Source organism: Ambystoma mexicanum, chromosome 5p (assembly GCF_040938575.1).
Source record: "Ambystoma mexicanum isolate Mex_15411 chromosome 5p, UKY_AmexF1_1, whole genome shotgun sequence".
In the NCBI taxonomy this organism is placed as follows: Eukaryota; Metazoa; Chordata; class Amphibia; order Caudata; family Ambystomatidae; genus Ambystoma; species Ambystoma mexicanum.
In genome coordinates this window covers 1109904859-1109929542 of record NC_090930.1, presented here as the reverse complement: position 1 = coordinate 1109929542, position 24684 = coordinate 1109904859, and the positions used below count along the sequence as shown (strand labels likewise).

General features: G+C 49.1%; 1 protein-coding gene across 2 annotated transcripts in view; it reads right to left on the bottom strand.

Moving 5' to 3' along the window:
• The window catches only part of DEK (DEK proto-oncogene), a 557420-nt gene that overhangs the window by 211969 nt on the left and 320767 nt on the right, over positions 1-24684 (bottom strand). For both annotated transcript variants that reach the window (XM_069613584.1, XM_069613585.1), the window contains exon 8: positions 4014-4161. In XM_069613584.1, coding sequence (XP_069469685.1) covers positions 4014-4161 — 148 coding nt within the window. The remainder of the gene's footprint in view (positions 1-4013; positions 4162-24684) is intronic.

Sequence of the window (24684 nt, the reverse complement as noted above, 5' to 3'; positions counted from 1 at the left end):
TTGATGGCGGTCCTTCATGGTCCGCTCCGACATATTGCCGCAAAACGCACAGTCCTTCTACACGTGCATCTTGTCCTCATGTAGGCAGTAAAGACAAAAGGAGTGTTCGTCCTCCTTAAAGACATTCTGAAGCTGGCATCCAGGGCAGACCCTGAACAGCTTTCCGGGCGTCAAGCTTCTTTTCTCCTGGGCCATGTCCGAGATGGGCCTGAGAAACTTCTGGAGACCTCCAAAAGCGTGGCTCGACGAAATCTTCACCCTTGAGGGGCGTAGACGAATCCGACACGGGTCCCCGTTGACCGATGAACGGAGCTTGAGGCTCTTTTTGACCGAAAAATCGAAGTTTTTGAGAAAAAACGTGAAAAAAATAGCACTAACGCTCGAGAGCAATAGCACGAGGATCCCAACACTTGAACGTGCAGTAAAAATCTGAAGATGGCTGCCAGAGGCGGGGCTTAGGTAGAGGGCAGTCATTGGCTGTGGTCAGTATGACGCAGAGATCAGTGATTGGTTACTACTACGAAAGACAGATCAGAAACGAAACTGATACTGGTTTTTTCTTTACCGAGGATTCCCAGCCTGACGTCGGGGAATATTCATGAGCATGTGAATCCATGCCAGACCCCATGCTGGAGAAGTCTTCCAGCAGGAATGCTGGCGAGAAGATTCCGGATGCAGGTAAGAAGGTTGAATAAGTTCTTGGTTTTCACCCTTCTCTTCTCTCCTTAAAGGTGTTCCAGGTTCGAGGCGGGCGTGGCTGGAGTCCAGGTGCAGGAGCAGACACGGTGAGCGTTCAGCTGCTGGGATGCAGAACAACGCAAAGCACGTGTGGCTGTCCGGGCGTGGCTTAAATAGCCTTGGAAGAAGTTCCAGGTGAGTATTCTTCCACAGCCCCACTCAAGTAACAAAATAGTTCCTTCAGAAAAATAGTCCCTCCTAAGCCTCATTTGGCTTGGTTCTTCATGCAGCATGGTCTGCATCAGGTGAGTGTCCAGCATGGTCTGCTTCAGGTAAGTGCACCAAACACTTCCCCTTATGAGCCTGGCGCCAACGGCGTCAGGACAGTCCAAAGAGCCCCTATAAAGGGCTGCTGGGCTTTTACCCGGGGGCGTGCTGCCTGCTCCCGGGGGTGCTGGGCCTGGCCTGGTGCCTCGGGGGTAGGCATGACAGCGGGTGCATGGGTGGGGGCCTGACGTCCTGGCCGGCTCAATCTTGCTTTGGTCACTACATGCCGCCTCGGGAGCGACATCGGCCGACTCCACTGAAAGCCTTGGAACGGCCTCTATTGGCCTCCTGTGTCGTGCATCGGTAAAGTTGATGGTATGAAGAGGACCCGCCGCTGAAACCCTTCGCTGCTCTGCCAGATTTTTCACCAGAGGAACGAAAGGACAGGCGGTGTTGAAGAGTGCCCAAGGCACGTGCCATCTCAGTGTCAGTCTTAATGGCCTGCAATGACTAGTCGACGGCCTTCCCAAAAAGGTTGTCCCTGAAGGGCATGTCCAGAATCTTAGTCTGTACTTCTGGATGAATGTTGGTGGCTTTCATCCTGCCGCAACGATGGAGGCAGACAGCGTACCCCAACTGTCAGAAACCTGTGTGCGCGATGTCCAGGGCCACCGTGATAGCATGGTCCATTGTCACCTCCCCTCTGGAGGATGGAAAGTGATTTGACCGCTCGTCGGGTCAGCATTCCAGCCGTGGGGCCATCTTATATCAGAGCTCCCAGTAATATCTGGCCAGGATAGCAAGGTCGCTGGCCGCCTTGACTGACACTGCAGAGTAGACTACTTTCCTCCCCATAGCATCCAACTTCTTCCCTTTGCTATCCAGAGGAACGGATGATGAAGACTAGGGGTTAGACTACTACTTCCTAGTGGCCGCCGAGACAACCGAGTCCGGGGAAGGCTGTGAGCATAGGCACTTGGGTTGGGTGTGGATTCATGCATCCACTAGTTCTCCAGCTGATCCTCGAGGCCGGGGCCGTGTTACTCAACAAAGCCAGGCCTTCCTCCAGAACGTTGTCTAGGAGAGGCACCGCCAAGATGGTCTTCCTCTTGGCCTCCCGTCTGATGTACAAACCCTTCCTTCCTGGTCTCGTCCAGTGTCAGTTGGAAGAGTTCCGATGCCCTGGCGACCATAGCATGGAAAATCACCTCACCTGGGAAGGGGGGCGAGCCCTCTGCTGCATCAAAACTCCTGCATTGCTCATGTCATCATCCGTGTCAGTCGTGTGCGTCCCCATGTCTATGGGAACGGGGGGGGGGGGGACGACATGAGGTGATGCAGCGGCGTATGGGGCTTCTTACTCTTTGCTGGAGGTTGGTTCGGGGCCATCAGTGTCGTCGGGGCCATCAGTGTCGTCGGGGCCATCAGTGTCGTCGGCATCAGATTCTGACACCAGGGTGTGCAGGGTGGAAAGGATGTTCAGCAATACATCCCTCTGGGGTCAGGCGGTTGGCCTACTGGGCCCTGCGCAGTTGGAAGGTCTACCGTTACAATGATCCCCATCGGGATTTTCACAGTCCTCATCTCGCACGTCCTCCAGGATCGTTTTGACGGATGCCTGGTGCTCCTTGTCCGAGGAAGAAATATTGTCGGAAGAAATATCCGTGCCCGGGAGTACGGTTGAGGGCCCCCTTTGTCATCCCAGGGAGTCTGGTTCAGGGATGGCATCCTCATCTCTGTTGTCCTCTCCACCGGCTTTGTTGATACCACCCGTCTCGGGGGCAAGGATACTCTGGGCACTACTGGGGTTACCGTGGCTGGGTCAGCCCCCTTGGCCTTCGAGGAGGTGGTCTGCCACCAACTCCTTTGTCAACTTCACCCGAGCCAGGTCGCTAGTCTGCTTCTTCGCCTTCTCTGGCTTTTCCGGGTTAGCAGATTCTCTTCAAAGATGAGCTGAAGCGATGGCTGGCGATGAAAGCAGATGGTAAAATGAGCGCGCTCCGCCCATCGCAGGACCCGCTTGAGAGGCACCCCCGACTGACTCATGGGGCTTGGTGTTGTCTTAGGACCCCACCAATAGAGCGCCCTCAAAGGACTAAGAAACCCACTCTGGGAACCGGCCAATCCAGGGTGAGTCATGCCCCTGCTTCCCTGACGGGATAGAGGCCCTGGCGCTGAACCTTGCCACCAGCCTACTGTGACGATCCATCACGTTTTGCTTGGAGAACCGAGGCAGATTTAGCAATTCGCTTCCTTGTGATCCGGATAGAGAGGCGTTGAAGGCGTTTGTCCTCCACAAACACGTTCCGCAGTCCGCAGCTGGAGCAGATCTTGAAAAGGGAACTTCGCTCGATCTCCTGGTCAGGAGTGAAGGGTAGCCCTGATGACCTTCTGGAATCTTCGATGAAACTGACGATTCTGTCCTTGAGAGGCGTTGAAATTCAGCAACAAACCGATCCCCGCTTTTCGGCCGATGTAGAGAAAGAATACACAGGCTCTGGCTAGACAAAACCAACTTTACCAAAGAAGCACGAAAAATGTAGATCAGCTCAGAGCAAAACACGAGGACTCCCATCACTTCAACGTGCAGTAAAAATCTGAATAGCGCTGCCAGAGGGGCTTAGCGAGAGGGCAGTCATTGGCTCGGGGCAGAATGACCCCTGAGATCAGTGATTGGTTTTGAGGAGAAAAACAGTTTGTAAGTGAAAGTTCTTTTACATAGGATTCCCAGCCCAACTATGGGTAGCATTCATGAGCATGTGAGTCCATGCCAGACCCCATGCTGGGGAGAATGCCTCAGAGAAATGAAGCAGATTATGGGCCTTCTTGGCAAGATCAGTGAAGCGAGGGGATTAAAAAGTAACAAGTTGGATGCAATTTAGGGGTAGGGCCTCCAAGATTCAAACACTATTTTAAAGCGGCAGCACAATGTGTTTGAAAATACACAGGACAGCTAACCAGGTTGGGAGAGGGGGGGGTGGGGGGACAATAAATTGGACAATGAGTAGATTGCTTCATAAACATTGGAAAAGACATGCAAACTAGTTTCTTATAAACAAACAAGTTACCTTTTTTTGAATTGGCCTGCTGATTCTTTTTTGTTGTACTGCTATCTGCTTTCTTCACATGAGCAGATTTCACATTCTTTTTGCCCTTTGGAGTTTTGGGTGTACTTTTTCGCTTTGGTTTCTCCTTCCTTGCTTTCTTTTTAGGTGGCTATTTGAAGAAACAAGAGGTTTTTGACAACAACACTTAAGCAAAAGGAATCACCTGCAGTACTCCAAAACCAGTAACTTTTTTGACAACGGCTTTGCTACAATCAGCCACAAAAAAACAAGTTCAGTAAGAAGCCCATAACAGCCCTCAACCCACTTTGAGTTGTTAGCTAGCGCCCCATAAACCCCAACCTGAGCAACATTTCATGCAGAAGGTTATTTTCCTAATCAGCCCAAAAACAAACTTACAAAATCTTAGTTTTATCATACGCCATCGATTGCCTTTCTAAAGGCATTGATCACAGGGGTGTGACTGCACAAAAACCCATGGAGTGCCCTTAGAAAGCAAGTTCGACAAGATGTGTGGGTGTAGTTTTGACTTGCCCAAGAAGGAAAATTAACATCTCTGATGCAATCAATTTTTCGTGCTACGCAGTTCCTACCCCCAGAATAGCTAAGGGAGGCACATTACTTGCCCTGGAAATAGTTCAATATACTGGTGGTAATCTGTTAGGGAGACTTCTCAAAAATGTGCTAATTCCCTTCTACCTTAGAGACCCCCAGCGCTTTTGTTTGACTTCAGGATGAAATTTCTAACCTTGAGAGAGTGAGCCTTTTACTCATGTATTTTTATTGTGATTTTGACCATGTGTTTCTTTTTAACTTTGCAGTCTGAAACTCAGGCATCTTTATATTGTGACAGCACCTTCAGTGCAGTGGCACAGGGCTATCTTAGATTTCCCAAAGGTTTAAATAACTCAGAGAAACTACGGTTTCCAAAAGCTGTGAAGTGAAATTGACTTTACTTATGTTTTGTAACTTTCTAGACCCAGCACCCACTCTTACAATAGGGTGCTGGAGGGGTTACTTGGTATCCCTGGTATAGTTTCTCATGTAACATTTTTATGTTACCCTTTCTACAATGAATGGCTGGTAGCAGTGGTTTACGTTTTACTATAATTGTGTGTTTTTACCATGGGCTGCGTTTGCAGATGCAGTAAAGCACACATGGGTACCCATTTTGTCAAAATGGCCTGGTCTTTTTTTGCAATTTCTTGTTGTAAAGGTCCTCGAGATTCTCTGCGCGCCAAACCAGGTTTGGTCCCTTTGTTCGTTTTGTCTTTGGCAGGGTGAACTGGTGAAGCCCGCCTCTGGCTCCAAAATGTCCGACAGGGGCAGGAAGTGAGGGAGGTGCCGGAAACTACCTGTGCTTAATCCCCTTGGTTACAGGAATGCACCCAAAAGGTGATTGGCCGGCTGGCCGGCCAGGACAGTCACCCTGCTGCCTGGTGTCCAGTCATTTTTTGGAATACAAAAGTTTCGAAATGCAAACGTTTGAATTTCTTTTGTCGAAAAGCCATTCTTTCGAATGACAATTTTTTTGAAAAAAAATTTTAAGTTTACCTTTCGAAACTTGGGTTATGGTTAGGCTTGGAGCGGGAGGGTGGCTGGGGGGGGGGGGGGGGGGAACCCCCTACCCCCAATATACACTAAAACCTTAAAACTTATAATGGAGCTGTCCAGTGCTGAAATTACAGCACTGGACAGCTCCATCTAACGTTTCAACGTTACCAAAAAAAAAGCATTGAAATGTTACTTTTAACATGTAAAAGTGCATTTCAATTGAAACCAATCCATGACTATTGACGGATTGGTTTTGAAAGAAATGCACTATGCATGTTAAACATAGCATGTCACAGCTTTGGTTTTCGAATCTTTTGATTTGAAACTATGACTATAAACCCTGGTGTGTGATTGACAGCTAGGCTGGCATGAATGTGAGAAACCTGCATAAAAGGCGAGGCTTTTTGGCTTTGAAGGCAGAGTCAACCACTGGACAAAGGAATCCGAAGAAGAACTTGGAAGAGACGCCTGCTGCAACTCCCGGACCGTTGGTTTGCCTGGTAAACCCCTGCTGCTGTGAAGCTCTGAATTCACCTTGATTAGAGAAGCCCTGCAAGGACGACTTCTCCCTTTGGGTTGGTGTGACCAATCAACTCCAAAGAAAGCCCGTCTGGACAGCCTCTGAGATGGCTGTACTTCCACTGCTGCTGCTGTTGGAACCGAAGTGCCAGGGAGAGAACACCAGATTGTGCGTGTTGCTTTTAAGTCGGACCCGAGCACCAGGAAGATCCTACGACTTCCCTGAAACAGGACTGACCAAGCCTGAGCCACCACAGAGTGCTGGACCCCAGATGCAAGGAAAGTCCAGAGTGGTATCCGAGAACCGCAGTGTTGCTATAAGCTGTCAAATGCAAGGAGCTGAAACACTGAAGAACCTCTGAATTGAAGTTTTTCCATTGCAGCCGCTGACCTTCCCATTGCACAGCAGGAGTCCCCAGACGTCCTGCCTCTTGTCCCCACGGCTGAGGCTCGGGATCTGCAGAGCTGTACAGGAACAGAAGCGAGCTGGAACCATTTCTTCTAACCAGAGGTACTGTGAAGTCGAAGAGAACTTACCTCTTGTTGTGCATTCTTGCTTGCTCTCAGTTGAGACCTGTCTTGGTTACCTTGCAGAGTTGCTTAAGCTTTGCCCCTCACAAGCTTCCCAGCTCGTGGCCCTTCAAGTGTTCTATTTTCTACAACCAATTCTAAAAACATTGTGCAAGACTACCTACCTGCAAATAAGATCTTCAGCTCCCCTAGACATTGTGCAATTAACAATGGCTGTCCTGGCTCCCTGAGAGACTCTTTACCTCTGACTTGGTGCTTTGGCCTCTCCCCCAGAAAAGGGTTATTACTCTTCATTGGAAGGTTTTAAAAAGTACTTTCCGGTTTGACAATAATTTGTTAACCTTTGTTTTATTCCTCTCCCATCTTTTACACTAAACTCAATATTGCTCTAAATGTCCACAGTGTCCTAGCTATTGTCACTTGAGGGTGTAGGAAGTGTTTGTGTGCCATCCCCAGTGGATATTATCTGATTTAGAGAAACTAATTGCGTTTTGAAGCATATTTTAATTGTTACATATATTGCTCCCTTCTGAAGAACGCTTATATAACTGAAATATATTGTTTTATGAAGAAACCGAGTGTTTATTTGACTAACTGCTACTGTGAAACACTCACCACATTACTGCTCACATTGACCCCTCTTGAGATAAGCCTGGCTGCACAGCCACACTAGAACCTGTGTAGTTTAGACTACCGAAGGTTGTGTCCCTATTGCCAGGAGGTCAAGGTTATTGTAGTGCACCCAACGGGTACTGAATAAAAGATCTTGCCTAACCATCTGTGTTACATCTATCAGTATCTAGGGGGGGTGCAAGAGGTAATCTACACAGTGTTAAATAAGATGGTGGTAATGAATGTGGAGAAGTAGTGGCCACGTTTTAATTATGCACAGCAATGGCAGCGTTCACCACCTGTGCCACCTTAACTTAGTTGTTGCATAATGGTGCTCAGACAGTCCGTGGCTGAACTGGGACAAACAAGGATGGGAGCTACCAAGAAGAGCAGTTTGTCGCCTCTGGCCAGCAAAGGCTGCCCAGTGGTTCTCTGATAAGAGGACAGCTTTCCCAAACAAAGCACCAATCCTGGGAAGGAGAGGCGGTAAGAAATGGGAGGAGGGTTTTCGGAGAGGGAAACGGGTATGGGACGGGTGGGGAATGAAAAAGAAAAAAGGGGAAGTAATAAACAAATGGAGGTGGGGCAGTGAAGGGGCTCTTACCTCACCGGCCAGGACAACTGGACAGGACCGGCTCTGATGGGCATGCAGATGTTAAAGCCAGTCCTGGTCTCAGTACAGAAAGCTGGTTTGGTTTTGTAGACAATTTCAGCCAATGACGGGAAGGGGAGGGAGGCAGGGAGGGAGGAAGAGGGCTGGGGAGGGTTCAGAGAGGGAAATGGGCACAGGAGCGGACGGGGAGTGAAAGAAAATATCCAACAGTACAGCAAAATGTGCTGGGGACTCAGCAGGTGAGGAAAATATCACAAGATGGAAATTCAACCCAACGCTCATTTGAAATACATCTGCACTGCTTACTGGTTTCACTTGGTTAGTTAATGTAACTGCTACCACCTCCTGCAATAAGTTTGATGCTTCACAAAGTTCTTAAGATCCACTGGAGGCGACCTCTGGAAGAGCTCCCTCCACCTTGCTTACTCTGTTCTTCAGCGCCTTTGAGGACAGTGCGTCACAGGCCGAACATGATTGCCAACCGTGGGCTGAGCTAAGGCAACATAAGCAGAGGGAACGGTGTCTGAAGTTGGGAAGAGCCTGTTGCTGAACCCTGTGGAAGTCGACATGCGCCAGAGAGGAGCGTGACGCCCGAGTACAGAGTACCTAAATGATAGAGAAAACAGAGAAAAGCGAGGAATTATCTGCGCATGGAATTACATGGCCGAAGCCAAACCCAGGAGCGTTGGTGAATTCGGCCTGCTCCTGGCACTGGAGGGCAGAGTCAGGGCAGCGCATGCTCCCTGTGCCGCGCCCCCACACGCCTCTAAATTTAAAGGGGGAAGAAGGTTTTTTTCTGGTGAAAAAGGTTCCGTCTCCCGTCCCTTGGGAGGGACACCCATACAGTATGGAGGAAAGGGGACGGGACGCAAGAGTACTTACATTGAAGTATCCATTGTGTGATGAAATCTAGGCCTTTTCTGCCACCAACTAGGAATCTCAAATCTAGGTGTATTTTCCATCACTGCCTTCCATTTTGTGAAACCTAGGTCTTTTCTCCCACTATCTAGGAATCCAAAATCCAAGCGTATTATCTTATTATCAACCACTCTGAAACCTATGCATTCTCCCCCCACTACCAAGTTCTCTAATATAGGTGTATTCTATCTTTGTCTGCAGTCATTCAATCCTAGGTCCTGCCGTTAACCAGTGTTAGGGAGAATTCTCAAAATGTGCCAATTCCTCCCACCTTAGAGCCCTCCAACTCTTTTGCTAAACCTTCGGACTTGGAACTTTTTAATTCTGTTTTGTGTTTATTTCTTTGATTATGAGTTTAAACAACTCCATAGGCATCTTTTCATTTGTGTCACACAGCACCCTCAATGCAGTGGAGCAGGGAAGCCTTTCAGGCTTTCCCAAGGTTTAAATACCTTCTTTGGGATAAACCACTGTTTCCCAGAGTAAGTAAAGTGAAATTGACTTTACTAGGCTTATCAAATTCCTAGACCCAGCACACCTTTTCTTACAATGGAGTGCTGGAGGGGTTACCCAGTATCCCCATGTCTGGAAACTCATGTAGTAGTCAAATGCTAACCTTTCCTCTCGAAATGGCTGGTGCAAGTGGTTTTACAACAAACTACCATGATTTTCCCGACCGTACACCGGTAGCGTTAAATCGCGAGCGCTATGGTTTTCAAGATGGCGTCTGAGCCCCCTTCGTTTAAACAGTTCCTGGTCTTTTTTTTTCTTTTTGGAAAGGTCCTTCTAGAGTTGGTCTCTGCGTGCCAAACCAGTTTTGGCACTTTGCCTTTGGTAGGCTTCAGGACTGAAGACCACCTCTGGTGCTCGAGTGTCTGGGGTGGGCAGGAAGTGAAGCAGGTGCCCGAACTCCCTGTACTTAGTCTCCTAGGAGACCAAAATGCACTCTGGCGTGATTGGCTGGCTGACGGTCCAGCAAGGACAGCCACCATGCTGGGTGAGTGACAGCTAGGCTGGCATGAATGGGAGAGAACTGAATAAAAGGCTAGTCTCTTGGCTTGGAAGGCAGAATTGACCACTGGAACGATAGAACCAAAGAATAGCTTGAAGAGGACGGCTGCTGCAACTCCTGGACTGTTGGTTTGCCGGTGAAGCCCTGCTTCAGGTCCGAATCGCTAAGTTCACCTCGATTGAGAAGCCCTGCAAGGACGCCTTCTCCCTTTGAGTTGGTAGGACCAATCAACTCGCCACTAAGCCATCATTCTCAGAGCTGGTTGCATTTCCCTTCAGAGTGCTGCAGGAAACCGAATATCCAGGGACAGGGACACCAGTTTGTGTGCTGGACTACAGCTACCAGAATCGAAGATTTGCCAGTCGCCAGCTTTGCGACCAGTCCCAGTGCAGGAGTCCTGACATCCACCCCCTTGTCCCCATTACGGAGGCTCAGGAACAGCGAGATCTGCAAAAACTGCCTGGAACAGAAGTCTTCAGCTGCACCTTATTCTTCATTTGTAAGGTACTGTGAAACCAGAGTACTTACCTCTCGCAGTGAAAGTGCTTGAAACTTACCCAACTTGCAGGCCGAATCAGCTTGTGACCCAACATATGATTCTCTCTTTCATGAACTACTTCTGAGAACTTTGGCAAAGACTTTTCCATTTAACTACCAGAACTGCTTTATCCTATACAAGACTCTAGCCCATTGACTTTGGCCTGACCTACTGCATTGAATTAACTCCTCTGGTGAACTAAAGTATTTGCACTAAGAGTAACTAATATTTTTTATTAAACTATGCCTTTTTGCTCCTACTTCAAAGTACTCTCAATGCCATTTTGCTCCAAGTAGTTTAAATGCCTCTACTGAAGTATATTTGTGTGTAATATAGATTGCCTCCTTCTAGTGAATGTTTTATAATCGACTATGAAATAAATGAATACGTGTTTTACCAAGAAACCTTGAGCGTACAAGTTCATTCGAATACGTGATTGTAGTAACATCATTACAGCTCACATTCCCCTCTTTAGATAAGCCTGGCTGCTCAGCACTGTACCAAAACTGTAGTACAGACTTGTACCAACGGTTGGTTTGCTTACACCTGTAGCCCTAGTTGTGTGTAGTGGCATACAAACTCTGCCTAACCTTCAGGAATATCCAGCAATCACCGAAAGCTAGGAACTAGCCAGGTCACTGCCCAAGTTAAACAGAAACCCACAGTCAACCTCCCATACTGAACTCAGCTACCCCTTACAATGCGTAGTAGCCCACATAGACAGTCCACCCATAGGTCGTTATGTTATCCTAACCCACTAAGTCGACAGCCATCCTTGAAGGGCATCCAGCTATCACAACGCAAGAGGATAAAATTCAAAATTATCCAAACACAAGGCCCTACAGGTGGGCTACTGCCCCTGTAACCTCAATACCCAAACCATCCTACTACAAAGGACAACAAAATGTGGAGACGCCAAAGAAAATAGGAACAAGGATCAATCCTAACGGATCCACAAATGCACCCCAACAAACACTACAACCAACAGAAAAAATTTTTTTTAAAAAAATCACTATACCTTGCATCCGCAGAACCTCAACACTTCAACGCCACCGACATGTCCAGACACGCGGAGCAACTATGGGAACCCCAGAGGAAGAAAAAAAAAAAGACAAGAAATGAATAGTTACTCACCGAGGTGACTAACGTACTCTTAGTCCAGAATCCTTTCCTCCATACTGCATGGGCGTCCCTCGCTAGGGACAAACCCTTTACCAGAAAAAAAAAAACTTCCCCTTTAAATTTAGAGGTGCAGGGGTGCAGCCCTGTACGCATGCACTCCACTGACGCTGTCCACCAGCGCCACTCAGTCCCCATTGACGCGTCAATATTAACATTTTCTAATGACACCTGTATTAGATTAAGGGGGAGGATGATGGGACATATGGAGTAAAGGGGACTATGAACTACAGTCACTACAGTGACTAACTTAATTACTTGCACATCCCATTTCCTCCATACTGCATGGGAGATTACAACTGAATGTAGCCCCAGTGTGGAGACCACCCTCAAGAAAAAGTTCCTTAGAACCGCCTGTCCGAAAGCCGTGTCGATCTAGAACCGGTGTCCAAACAATGCCTAAACAGAGCCAAAGGGGTGGTCCAGGTGGCTGCACAGCTGATGACCTGCACCGGAACCTGCCGCTGTAAGGCGACGGCTGTGACAGCGTGGGCGCGATTGTTAGCTGGAAGTGGATTGTGCTGCCCCTCATAGACCTCTATGAGGGGCAGCACAATCTGATTTGCCGTACCATAAACCTTGCTATAGATGCCTGATAACCGGGCCTTGACCTGCCGAATGTGACAGTGTCCCACTTGCAGACTATCCTGTCCAGATAGAATTTCAGGGCGCGCCAGACATACAGGCAGTGCAAGGTCCTTTGCTCATCGTCCTTCGGATTAGCAAAGAATGAAGGTAAGACTATCTCCTCATTTAGATGGAAAGCAGAGGCTACTTTGGGTAGGAACGTGGGGTGCTTTCTCAGGACCACCTTATCCATGTGGACGATAGTGTAGGGCTCTGAGGCTACCAGTGCCTGTATCTCGCTGACTCTGCGTGCAGAGGCTAGACCCCCACACAGAGCTGTTTTAATGGTGATCAGAAATGTACGCGGACGCTATTGGCTCGAGTGTTTGTGAGCTAGTGTGCCCAACACTATATTGAAATCCCACACTGGGTGTGGCTTCTTGCTGGGCTGGTAGAGCCTGGTGAGGCCCACCAGATGCCATTTGACCAACGGGTTGGCGACAAAGTCTCCCTTTCCCGAATTCCTGTAGGCCCGAATGGCTGGCAAGTAGCCGCGGCATGTGTCCACCGGCACGCCCAAGTAAGGTGCGTAGAAAAGGTGAGCGCGTCTAGTTTGCAATTTAAAGGGGGGGGGGCGATCTCCTTAGAGTCCGCCCAATGACAGAACCCAGTCCATTTACTCTTGTACCGGGTCCTAGTAGTCTCGCTCCTAGCATTCTGAATGATTTTCAGGTTAGCCTGAGACAGGCTCAGGTGCTTTAGTTTGAGCTGCTCAGGGACCATGCAGCAAGCACTCATTTCTGTGGAGCGCTCTGCCCCCCTGTTTTGAGAGTATGGGAGCTGTGCCCGGTGGTAGGTCTATGGGAGGTCCGTCCGAGAGGCCACGGAGCTCCGAGAACCATGGCTTGGCCAGCCACTAACAGAGCTATCAGAATGATGCAGAGGTGACATTATGTGGATCCAGTGGTGTTGGTGGGAATGCTATTTGATTGTATTTGGAGTGCGTCGCCGAGAGAACCAGGGCCCAGTCCCTGGCAGGAGGCCAACTACTGGCACTTCCTGTTGGCCCAGGAGAAGATAGCCACCCAAGCATGCACCCCCCCACCCCCCCCCCCCCATCTGCTGAGGATCCCGAGCAGAACCTGACCGTTCAATTGCCATTCGTAATTGTCTGCTCCCAGTCTGCCGAGTTTGTCCGCTTCCAGATTGCACTCCCCCGGGAGGTGGATGGCAATCGGGTAGATGCTCTCCAGGGCTGCACAGTGGAGGTGACCTGGTGCCACCCAGATTCTTGACATAATACATGCTGGTGGAGTTGTCCGTCTGGAAGAGGATGGCTGCCCCCTATGAGCGGGAGGAACGCTTTGGGAGCTAGCCACATCGCCTTCAGCTCCAGTCAATTGATGACTCCTGCTGGGAGCAGACACCATGGACAGTGGCTGTCCAGGGCTCACCTCCCCCCGCCCCCACACCCCATCCATCTTTCCAGGGATGAATCTGTGGGGATGGTGACCCGAGGGGCCAGTTGCCGAAAGGACTTGCCAGTCCTCAGGTTGCACTCTCTGGACCACCAATTGAGGTCCAGATGGAGAGAGGGAGGAATGCCGACAAGCTCCTCTTGGGAGCCCTGCTTGTTACAGAGAATTTTCCTAGGGCTAATTTCCCTTACCTTGTGAGTCCCCCAGCAGCTAGTTTATTTTTTCCACCTGGTAAGAGTGCATCCTTTCTCCACTCTTACATGTGTTTTTACTCATTGTGTGATCTTGGGCACTGGAGCACACCACTCCAGGTGCCCCTGTTCTTGTATGGGTTACACAGTACCCATAGTGTAGCAACCCAGGGTTTTCTGTAAGACTTCCCTCTGACTCAATTTCGCTGGGGCCGACTACTGTCCCACCATACCCCCCCCAGAGAAAGGTAAAGTTGCCATTTACTTTAGTCATTTTTTACCACAGACCCAGTACACCCCATCTTACATGGAGTACTGGAAAACGCTAATCTGTACCCCTTTTCTGTCTGTACCTCCTTGAGCACTGTTTCGCTCTTTTAACATTTAGACTTTGCTGGTGGCAGTGGCATCTACACTAACTTTTCTACCGCGATTATATTAGATAAACATGGTACTGTTCATGGCTATTATATTAGCCTCGAACATAAACCTGCTTGACCAAATACTTTCTTTTGGCTCCGGTTGGGTTTATTCGCCATTTCTTTTTGTTAAAGTCCTTCTTGCGTTTTTACTTTGCACGGCAAACTAGGTTCGCCTTCTTTTTTCACCATCTTGGCAGGCTTCTGCAGAGAAGCCCTCCTCTTGGCGCCAGTCTAGATAGACTGAATGTGGGGAAGGGGTGTAGTCACCCCCAGCACAGGGTATCCTAGGAAACCCAAGTCGCACTTTGCCATGATTGGCCGAGGTGGTTGTCCCGGATGGACAAACCCCCCTGCTGCGTGATTGACAGCCAGGCTGTGTGAATAGGGGTTTTGCGCATAAAAGGCAGGTCTCTTGGGCTAGAAGTCAGAGTCGCCTCTGGAACTACAAGGAACCGAAGAGAGGCAATGAGAATGACGGCTGCTGCAACTACCCCGTCCCTGTGAAGCCCTGCTGCAGTCCTGAGCTATCTTCCCTTCAACGACTAAGAGGAGATCCAGTCCAGAGACTTCTTCCCTTGAGCCTGGTGGGGATAACCAGCTCATCTTCAGCCAGAGATCTCCACCATAGTCAAAATCGCTGCACACTGCTGTAGTGGTCCGGATAGCCACCTGCTGAGCCTCTCCTGTTTTTAAGGAGCACACCTTTTTCATTGTCACTGCTGCCGGCTTCATCCCTGTGTGGTGCAGACCCCCTTCAGACGTCCTTCACAACGAAGCTCCAGGAATCGTGAGTCTGCGGGAAACCAACAGGAACAACTGCCAGGGCACAAGCTGCATCGTTGGAATAAGGTACTGTGCTTTACTCGAGGAAGCTGGGTGAATCCCTTTTCTTCATCCTCAAGGCTCGTCCTCCCTCCTTATAACTTTTGCTTCCGAACATTAACAATATCTAAGTACTTTTGGGCTACGCTGAATCGTGAACTGTCTAACCGTGTGATCTTCGGCAACAGGTCTCCGGTGTCACTTAAACCTTGCTCCGACCCTTTGACTTTTGAACTCCTGTTTGAGTGTTTCCCGATACTGTCTGCCTAACCCAAATATTGCCTGTGATTTTTGCCTCCAACTCCCTCTGGGTATCTCGGGTGCTAAGTGTGCTTTTGCCCTGGTAGCATTTCATGTCACGGATGCGCGTTTGAGTAGACCGAACTGTCAAAAAGTGATCAACCGTATCTGCGGTATTGTGTTTTGTTCATAACACCAGTTCATTCAAACACAGGGTACTTACCTTGAGACATACTGTACGAAGTGGTTAGTTGTAGTATATTTAACGTGTGGTTTTGTTTAAAGTTTAATAGAGGTGTTGTGTTTATAACTGATGGTTTAAAAATAAATGTACTTCTATTTTTTTACCTGAAACCTTGTCTCAGCGTTTGCTCGAGTCACAGTAATTGTGGTCCCTTTGTGTAATCTCTGCTACTGCTCATATACTCGAGATAGGCTTGGCTGCTCTGCTACTGCTACCACTATAACTTAGTAGTACGGGCTTGTACCGAAGGTAAACTTTTATTGCCACCTGTGGTCTTAATTGTGTGTAGTGGTCCCTAAGGGCACTGCACAGGAATCTGCCTAACACCGCTCCCATGAGGCTGTGAAGTGCAGCTGTAATCTCATCCAGAGTCTCGTGTGCAGAATGACCAGCAGAACTGACGCCATGATGCCCAAGAGATGCTGGTACTACCAGGCCGAGGTCACCTCTCGGCTGAGTAAGTGATTTGCGGCCTCCGTGATGGCCTTGATCATCTCCTCCGAGGGAAAAACTCGGAGCTCATGTCCCAGATGATGCCCAGAAAGGCTCCGAGTAGGCTGCAGCTGCAATTTCTTGTGGCTGATAGAAAATCCCAGCTCGTGAAGATTGGCCATAAGCACGGAGGAGGAATGGTGAACTTCCTTCGGAGACATTGTCCAGGTACGTGTAGACGTGGTGGTGGCCCTGGGGCCTGAGGAGGGCCTCCACTGCATTCAGTCAGGTAAATACGCTGGGGGCTGAATTGAGGTCAAAGGGTAGAACCTTGAATTGGAAATGGCAGCCCATGATCCTGAACCTCAGAAAGGCACAATGAAGCTGCCAAATAGGGACTTGTAGATAAGAGTCCTTCAAATCCAGGGAACACATCCAGTCTCCCCTGCACAGTGTCTCCGCTACGAGTGCTGGTGTAACCATCTTGAATTTTTGAAGAGGGAGGGATAGGTTGAGGGTGGAGAGGTCCAACACAACTCAGGCCAGCCTGGTTTTTTTTTGATTGGCGAAAATGTCTGGACTAGAAGCCTAAGCCTATGGGAGGTTGGGACTTCTTACACTGCCTGGCTCACGACGAGTGACTGAATTTCCGCCAACAGAGTTGCTGTCGCAATCTGTGGGAGAGGAGGGAGGAGGCAGAGGCATCGGTAGACTGTACCCTGTGGAAACCATCGAGGATCCAGGGGTCCATGAACCTCTGGACGCCAAAATTGCACATGAAGTGCAGGCCTACCTCCCCAACCCCCCCCCAGAGACCCGTGGACCCAAAGGGGCGCACCTCTGTTAGGGAGAATTCTCAGAAATGTGCCAATTCCCTCCACTTTAGAGACCCCCAGCAACTTTGCTGGATTTTGAGGACTTTCCTTTAATCTGGAGAGAGCGAGACTTTTTCCCCACCCTCATGTATTTTAATGTGATTTTAACACGGTTTCTTTTTGTTATGGAGTCTGAAACTCCATAGGCATCATCTTACATGGTGTCACAGCACCTTCAGTGCAGTGACACAGGTATTTCCCAAAGGTTTGAATACCTTTTCTTGATTAAACTACTGTTTCCAAGAGCAGTAAAGCGAAATTGACTTTACTTACATTTGTAACTGTCTAGACCCAGCACACACTACCTTACAATAGGGTGCTGGAGGGGTTACCTAGTAACCTAGTATCCCCTTTGTCTAACGTCTCATGTTACCCTTTCCTCACTGAATGGCTGCTGGCAGTGGTTTTGTGCCTTTACAGCAGGCTGCGTTCGCAGCTGCAGTAAAGCACCCAAGGTGCAATTTTTGATAAACCAGCCCTGTCTTTTTTCACAATTTCTTTGTGGAAAGGTCCTTCTTGAGATTTACTCTGCACCCCAAACCAGGTTTGGTCCCATTGTTCACTTTCCCTTTGGCTGGATTCACAAGTGAAGCCCGTCTCTGGCTCCAGAGTGTCTGGGGTAGGCAGGAAGTGAGGGAGGTGCCCGAAACTCCCTGTGCTTAGTCTTCTAGGAAACTCAAATGCACTCTGGCGTGATTAGGCGGCTGACTGTCTGGAAAGGACAGCCACCCTGCTGGGTGACTGACAGCTAAGCTGGAATGAATGGGAGAGAACTGAATAAAAGGCAAGGCTTTTGGCTTGGAAGGCAGAGTCGACCACCGGATGAAGGAACCTAAGAAGCACTTGAAGAGGACACCTGCTGCAACTCCTGGACCGTTTGTTTGCCTGGTGAAGCCCAGCTGCTATGCTGAAACTCCAAATTCGTTCATATCGACAGAAGTCCCTGCATGAACGGCTTCTACCCTTGATTTGGTGGGACCAATCAACTCCAAAGTTAGCCACCTGGACATCCATCTCGGAGCTTGTTGAATTTTCCACAGAGTTGCTGCTGGAAACCATATAGCCAGGGAGAGGAACATCAGATTGTGTGTTGCTTTTAAGCTGGCCTAGAGCTCCAGGAAGATCCTCCGGACTCCCAGGAAGCAAGATTGACTGAGCCCAAACCGAGTGTGGGACCCCAGAAGCAAGGAAAGTCCATCTCGACAGCCAGGAACCACGGTGTTACCATTTGTGGTAGACGCGAGGAGCTGAAACGCTGAACAGCCAATGAAAATTAGCCGGTTGCGAGTTTTGACCGTCCCAATGAAGTGCTCGAGTCCCCACGTCCTCACTCTTCTGCCCACGACTGAGGCCCAGGAACAGTGAGATCTGCACAGGAACAGGAGTCATCTGCTGCATCTTTTCTTCATTTTTAAAAAAGGTACTGTACAAAGTTTAAGAACGTAACTCTTGCTGTAGAATTGTTTGCAATTTCTACTATTCGCAAATCTAATCAGCTTGTGGCCCTACATTTGATGATTTTCTCCAAAGACAAACATTGTGCAAAGACTTTTCCAGTTACCTACCAGAAATGCTTCATCCTATAGAAGACTTCTGCCCATTGACGTTAGCCTCACCTATTGTACTGAATGACTTCTTGGGGGATCCAAAGGTATTTGCCTGCTTAAGAATATTTGTTGTCTCTTGTATGTTCAAAATAACCTTGTCCTTTGACTTCTATATGATCCTAAGTGCAACTGTGATATATTAATGTCCCCAGCACCCTAGCAATTTGAAGTCACCCGAGGGTGTAGGTAGTGTGTGGGCCATCCCAAAAGGGCATCTACTGATTTAGAGATATTAAGAATGTATATTTCATGAAGTGTATTTCAGTTATTATATTGCTCTCTTCTGAAGGCTTATTCCAACTGACTGATAAATTATTAATTGTTTATGCAAGAAACCTTGAGTGCAAGAGTTGATTTGAATACTTGCAACTATAAATCTCTGTACCTACACTACAGCTCACATTGATCCCTCTTCGAGATAAGCCTGGCTGCTCAACACGCTACCAAAAAAGTAGCCCAAGCTTATACCAAAGGTTGGGTTTCCTATACCTTTAGTCAGTTTTTTTGTAGTGTTCCCAGAGGGTACTGCATGCAAACTTTGCCTAACACTGGTGGCAGGCGGTGAGGATATATTGTCGAGTTGTTACACTAAGAATTTGCTTTACTTTTGTTCACTAAAAACCTTCACAAGGCTAAGCTCCACTAGAAAAAGAATTGTAACATGCCAGATCTGTATAACATCTGGCAGCAAGCCCTAATCATTTTAACAGTGGATCAACTGAAAGAAATGTGTAAGGTCAGGAATCTCCCTGTTGGAGGAAAGAAATATGAACAAATTGCAAGATTGTTGAATAATCCAAGTCCTGGACGTTGGCCTGTCACACCTATCCCAGGAAATGTGGGAAATGATAATTCAGAGTCTAATATTGTTGAAGAGTCAGGAGTCTCGGGAAGAGAGCCCCTCTTTACCTCAACAGGCCCTTTTGCCTCAACCTTTGGCCACAGGGACTCCCATAAGGTCCATCACTGAGTCCAGAATGTGTGTCTCTTGAAAAAAATGAGACTGGTGTTAGAGTTCAAAAAATTACAGATCCAAGCTGAAACCAAACATCAGGACATCAAACAAAGGGAAATGGAAATGTAACATGCCCTTAAAATAAATGGTCTCTTGAAAATATTTCTATCCGAGTCTTCTAGGTCTTCCAGTCCAAAGGAACCTTGCATGCCTAAAGAAGCAGTGAGTATGTATGATGTGAAACTTGATCTTTTGGGATTGGTTGGGTGCTTCTGAATAGAACTATGGGATTCAGGGTTTCACAGGGAATCAGTTGATTCCGTTGCTTTGGTCTAGGCTCCACCAAGTTGCAACTGATGCTGTAATGGAGGTGGGGAACTTGAGAGATTGGAGTATGAAAATGTGAAGCTAGCTTTGATAGCTAGATTTAGGAAAACTCCTTCCCGGTACCTTAAAAAAGGTGTAGGACCCTCAAAAAGAGGGTACCCTTTGGACTACCTGTGTGTGCGACTGTTTGAAAAACTTAGATGGTTGGGTTAAGGGTTACAGAATTAACTCTTGAAGGAATGAGAAATCTGTTTTTGTTGGAATCTATTTTTGATGCCTTCTCTCCTGAGCTGAAACAGCACGTGGCTGACTCAAAAGAGATTGATCCCAAGAAGCTAGCAAACGCTGCTGACTTATGGGTTGCCAACAGGGCTACTCACATGGATTCTGGGCCACTCATAAAACTGATGAGGTGAAGCAGCAAAAGAAAGACAAATAGAATTCTAAAACCTCCCATCCAAAAGAGGGCCACAAACATAAGGGTAAGCCACATGGGAAACCAGGTCAGCCTAATGAAACCTCTGGTGCCAAACCAGAGGGAGGTTAGCAGAAGCCCTCATTTTTTAAAAGATTTGGAAAATGTTATGCTTTCGGGACAGCCGACCATGTGAAAGGGGATCCCAGATGTAAGGGTAAACCTTCATGGGTCCACACCGCCTCAGCCTTCATCCCTGAGAGAGAAGTACATATGGCAAGTGCAAACTTTCTTGGAGCCTGCCAGAGCTTTAGTGTCTGGGGAACATTTGCAATGAATGCTATGAAAGCCCCAGTGCCTAGAGTAGAATCTGCTCTAGGCTTGAAGAGCAGTTCTCTTAGCAAGAGACAGTGATGCATTTGACAATCCACCTAAAGCTAGTGGATTTGGAGACCAGTTCTCCTCTATCTGCTGCCACTGAAACAAAAAACTGATTTGTCTTGACCATTTTATCCAGAGTCTGTTCCCCTTGAAACGGTTCTGGGGGTAGCTGGAGGCGTAAGATTGGCATTGAGCATTCGCCAGAGTTGCTAACAAGTCGATATCTGGAAGCCCCATTCTGCAAAAAAAGGGAGAAGATGTCTTCGTGTAATCGCTATTCGTACTCCATAGTGGGAAATCTCTGCTGAGTACGTCTGTCGGAAGATGGAGTTCCCCTGGAACATGCGACAACAGGAACATGTGTTCGAGAAACCACTTCCAAATGTTCTGGGACAGTTTGGACAGCCCTGGAGAAAGGGAGTGCCCCTTTGTTCAGATAGTACATGGCTGTGGTGCTGTCTGCTTATTAGGACCGTCTTTCCCTGCAGTTGTGTCTGGAAAGCTTTTAGAGCTTGAACAATGCTAATAGTTCCTACAGGTTTAATTGGTTGGATGCTATATCTGACGACCAAACTCTGTGCGCTGTTTGTTGAAGCAGGTGAGCGCCCCACCCTGTGAGAGAGGAGTCTGAAGTTAGAGTGGTCTCCACTGCGGGGGTGGTGAAGGATTTCCCCTCCAGGAGGTTGTCCCTCGACCACCACTGCAGTGAATAAACGAGGACTGGTGAGACAACCTCTAGATCGTCCCATCGTCCGCTGGCCTGACACCATTGGCTGTTAAGCCACTACTGCATGGACGCGTGATGAGCCAAGTAAATACATGACGCCATCATTCATAACAGTCCGATAGCCTTGCATACCAGGACCTCTCGACTGGCTAAATATGACAATCAGAAATGCTATTACGGTGAGTAATGCGTATCTGCTTAGATGCACATGCTGTGCATATGGTCCAATATCCAGTGGTAACCGCAGAGTATTGCATCTCGTCTTTCAGGGACCGAAAGGGGACGTCGACATAGGCGTGTCTAACACTATACCCATCGTGACGTGTACCCAAAATGCCTCACGCGTCGAGGTCCTTCCAATTGTATTTTTTCTGCCATGAGGGAGCCCAAGGCTATTGTGAGTAAGTACAAAAAGAGAAAGTAGTAAGGCGTCCATGTTTCTTCCACCCGAGCAGGGAGACAGGGTGGGCGCATGTGAATCTAAGCAGATACAATCATCAGAAATGCTATTATGGTGAGTAACGAACAAGTTACTTACCTGTAATTGTTCTCCAGCATGGGTCTGGCATGGATTCACATGCTCATGAATATTCCGTCGTCAGGTTGGGAATCCTCGGTAAAGAAAAAAAAAATCAGTTTCGTTTCTGATCCGTCTTTCTTAGTAGTAACCAATCACTGGTCTCTGGGTCATACTGCCCCCAGCCAATGACTGCCCTCTCCCTAAGCGCCGCACCTGGCAGCAACCCTGAGATTTGGTAGCACGTTAAGTGACATTATGACCACGTGAAGAGCCGCAGAGGGGTGGGAGGGTTCGCATGTGAATCCATGCCAGACCCATGCTGGAGAACAACAGTTAAAGGAAAGTAACTTGTTCCTTCTCCAGCATGGGATCTGGCATGGATTCACATGCTCATGAATAGAATAGATTGCAGTACACACATGCACAACCACGGGAGGTGGCAAAGGCTCAATATTAAGTATCACAAATTCAACATTAAGCAACTCTTACCTCCTCACCAGGCCCACCTTCAGGCAAACAGGTTGCGCAGCACTGCTTGGCCGACTCTGGACTCTTCCCTGGAATCCCGGTGGACGCAATAGAATCTCGTGAAGGTGTGCGTTGACAGCCCTGCAGATCTCCAGCAGGGGCGCACCAGACAAGAACGCCGTGGTAGCAGCGATCGCTCTGGTCAAATGGGCTCTCGGACGGCCAACGGTCGGTTTGCCAACCGGTGACAGTGCATGATGCAGCCGGAGAGCCAACTGGAAATGGAAGCCTTCGAGAGGGCCTTCCCTTGGTTCACAGGTCCAAAGTTCAAACAGCTGTGACGTCTTCCGAAAACTGTGCGGTCCACGTAGAACTTCAGCGCTCTAGCTACATCCAGCGAGTGCAAAGTCCTCTCGGCCGGCGACGAAGGCGATGGGAAGAAAACTGGCAACACCAAGGGCTCGTTGAGGTGGAAGTCCGACGGCACCTTGGGCATAAAGGATGGGTGTGTCCTCAGCACCACCCTCGTGTCATCAAAAGTCAAGTATGGAGGCTTGCAAGATAGGGCCTGGATCTCTCCCACTCGTTGTGCAGAGGTGATGGCCACGAGGAAAGCTGTCTTCCACGACAGGAACTTCAACAGTGCCGAATGCAGAGGCTCGAATGGCGGCCCCATGAGCCTGGTCAGCACCACTTCGAGCTCCCAGGTTGGGGCCGGAGCCTTCACCGGCGGGAACGAACGGAACAGTCCTTTCATAAATTCCTTCACCAGGCGATGAGCCCACATGGATGGCCGTCCTGTAGTTCTGGTGTATCGGGAAATCGCTGCCAGGTGTATCTTGATGGAAGCATGTGCTAGTCCCGTCTTGGCTAGCGACAGTATGTACGCTAGCACCTGAAGGGCCGTAACCCGTAAAGGGTTAATCTTCTGTGCATGGCACCAGACAGAGAACCTCTTCCACTTGTGTCCGTAGCACGAGAGTTGAGGATGCCCTGGCCTTTGCAGGAACCTCCTTGCAGTCCGCCGGGATATCGTACCCTCCAAACTCTAGTGCTGCAGGAGCCAGGCCTGCAAGTTCAGCGACTCCGGGTCGTGATGAAGGATGGCGCCTCCCTCTCTGGAGAGAAGATCTGCATCCGTCGACAGTTTGACTGATGGGGATGCCGACAAGTCCAGAAGGTCCAGGAACCAGATCGGTCTTGGCCACGGCGGTGCGACGAGGATCATCCTGCACCGGGACATCTTGAGTTGGTTGACGAGTCGGAGCAGCAACGGAGGGAACGCATACAGTAACAGGCCGTCCCAGGGGAACAAGAAAGCATCGCCCATGCTCCTCGGCTGGAGAAACCTGCTGGCACTTGGAGTTCGTCGCCATCGCGAACAGGTTGATCTGGGGTTTGCCCCATCGCTGGAAGAGTGGAAGAGTAGATCCATTTGATCCTGGCGTAGTTCCCACTCGTAGCACGAGCCAGCTCCCTGCTGAGTGAGTCGGTGATGGTGTTTATCCCTGCTAGTTGAAAGGGCACCAGAAACATCCCGTCTGCAACAGCCTAATGCCACAGATCCTGGGCTTCCCTGGATAGGCCTGGGGATCTGGTTCCTCCCCGCTTCCGGATGTAGAACATCGTGGTGGTGTTGGTGAAGATCCTCACCACCTTCTCCTTGAGGGACAGGAGGAACGACCTGAGGGCCTAGAACACTGTTCGGAGCTCCAGTATGTTGATGCGGAGCGGCCTCTCCTCTGGGAGCTAAAGGCCTCTCGCGTGAAGATCTCCGGTGTGCACTCCCCACCCCTCCAGGGAGGCATCCATCACCTGGTGTGCCGTGCCCACTGCGAGATGCGCGTGTGCCCCACCACCGGATTGCTTGGCAGAAAACTTCGTTGAGCAAGATCCTGTCCTCAAAACTTCCCGCCGCTTGCATCCAACGGGCATCGAGGAACTCCTGTAGGGAACACATCCGAAGCCTGCAAAGGCGCACCAGATCGATGCACAAGGCCATCATTCCGAGAAGGGACTTGATGGACCTCACCCTCGCCATGTCCGTGGCCAGCAGGCGCTGCACCTTGCCCAGGATGGCCTTCGTCCATTCCTCCGACGGCGAGGCCAATCGCGCTACTGTGTCAAGCTTGGCTCCCAGAAACAATGCGACCTACGACAGGACCAGGTGGGATTTGGGGAAGTTGGAGAATCCCAGGTCCGTGAGCAGCCGGACAGTCTTCTTGCTCTGATGAGTCAATCGTCCAGGTAGGGGTAGACGTGGATCCCCTGCAGGCGCAGCCGCCACCAGCGCTAGGCACGTGAATACCCTGGGTGCAGACTTCAATCCGAATGGGAGGTCTTTCAACTGGTAGTGCCCTTCCTTGGGACTACGAACCTGAGAAACTTTCGGTGTCCTTTTAGAATGGGGATGTGAAAGTACACATCCTCCAAATCCTTCCTCCAGATGGCCCAGCACGCGCTGGAGGGTGACCATCCGGAACTTCTATGCCTTGATGTATTTGTTTAGTCGACGCAGGTCCAGGAT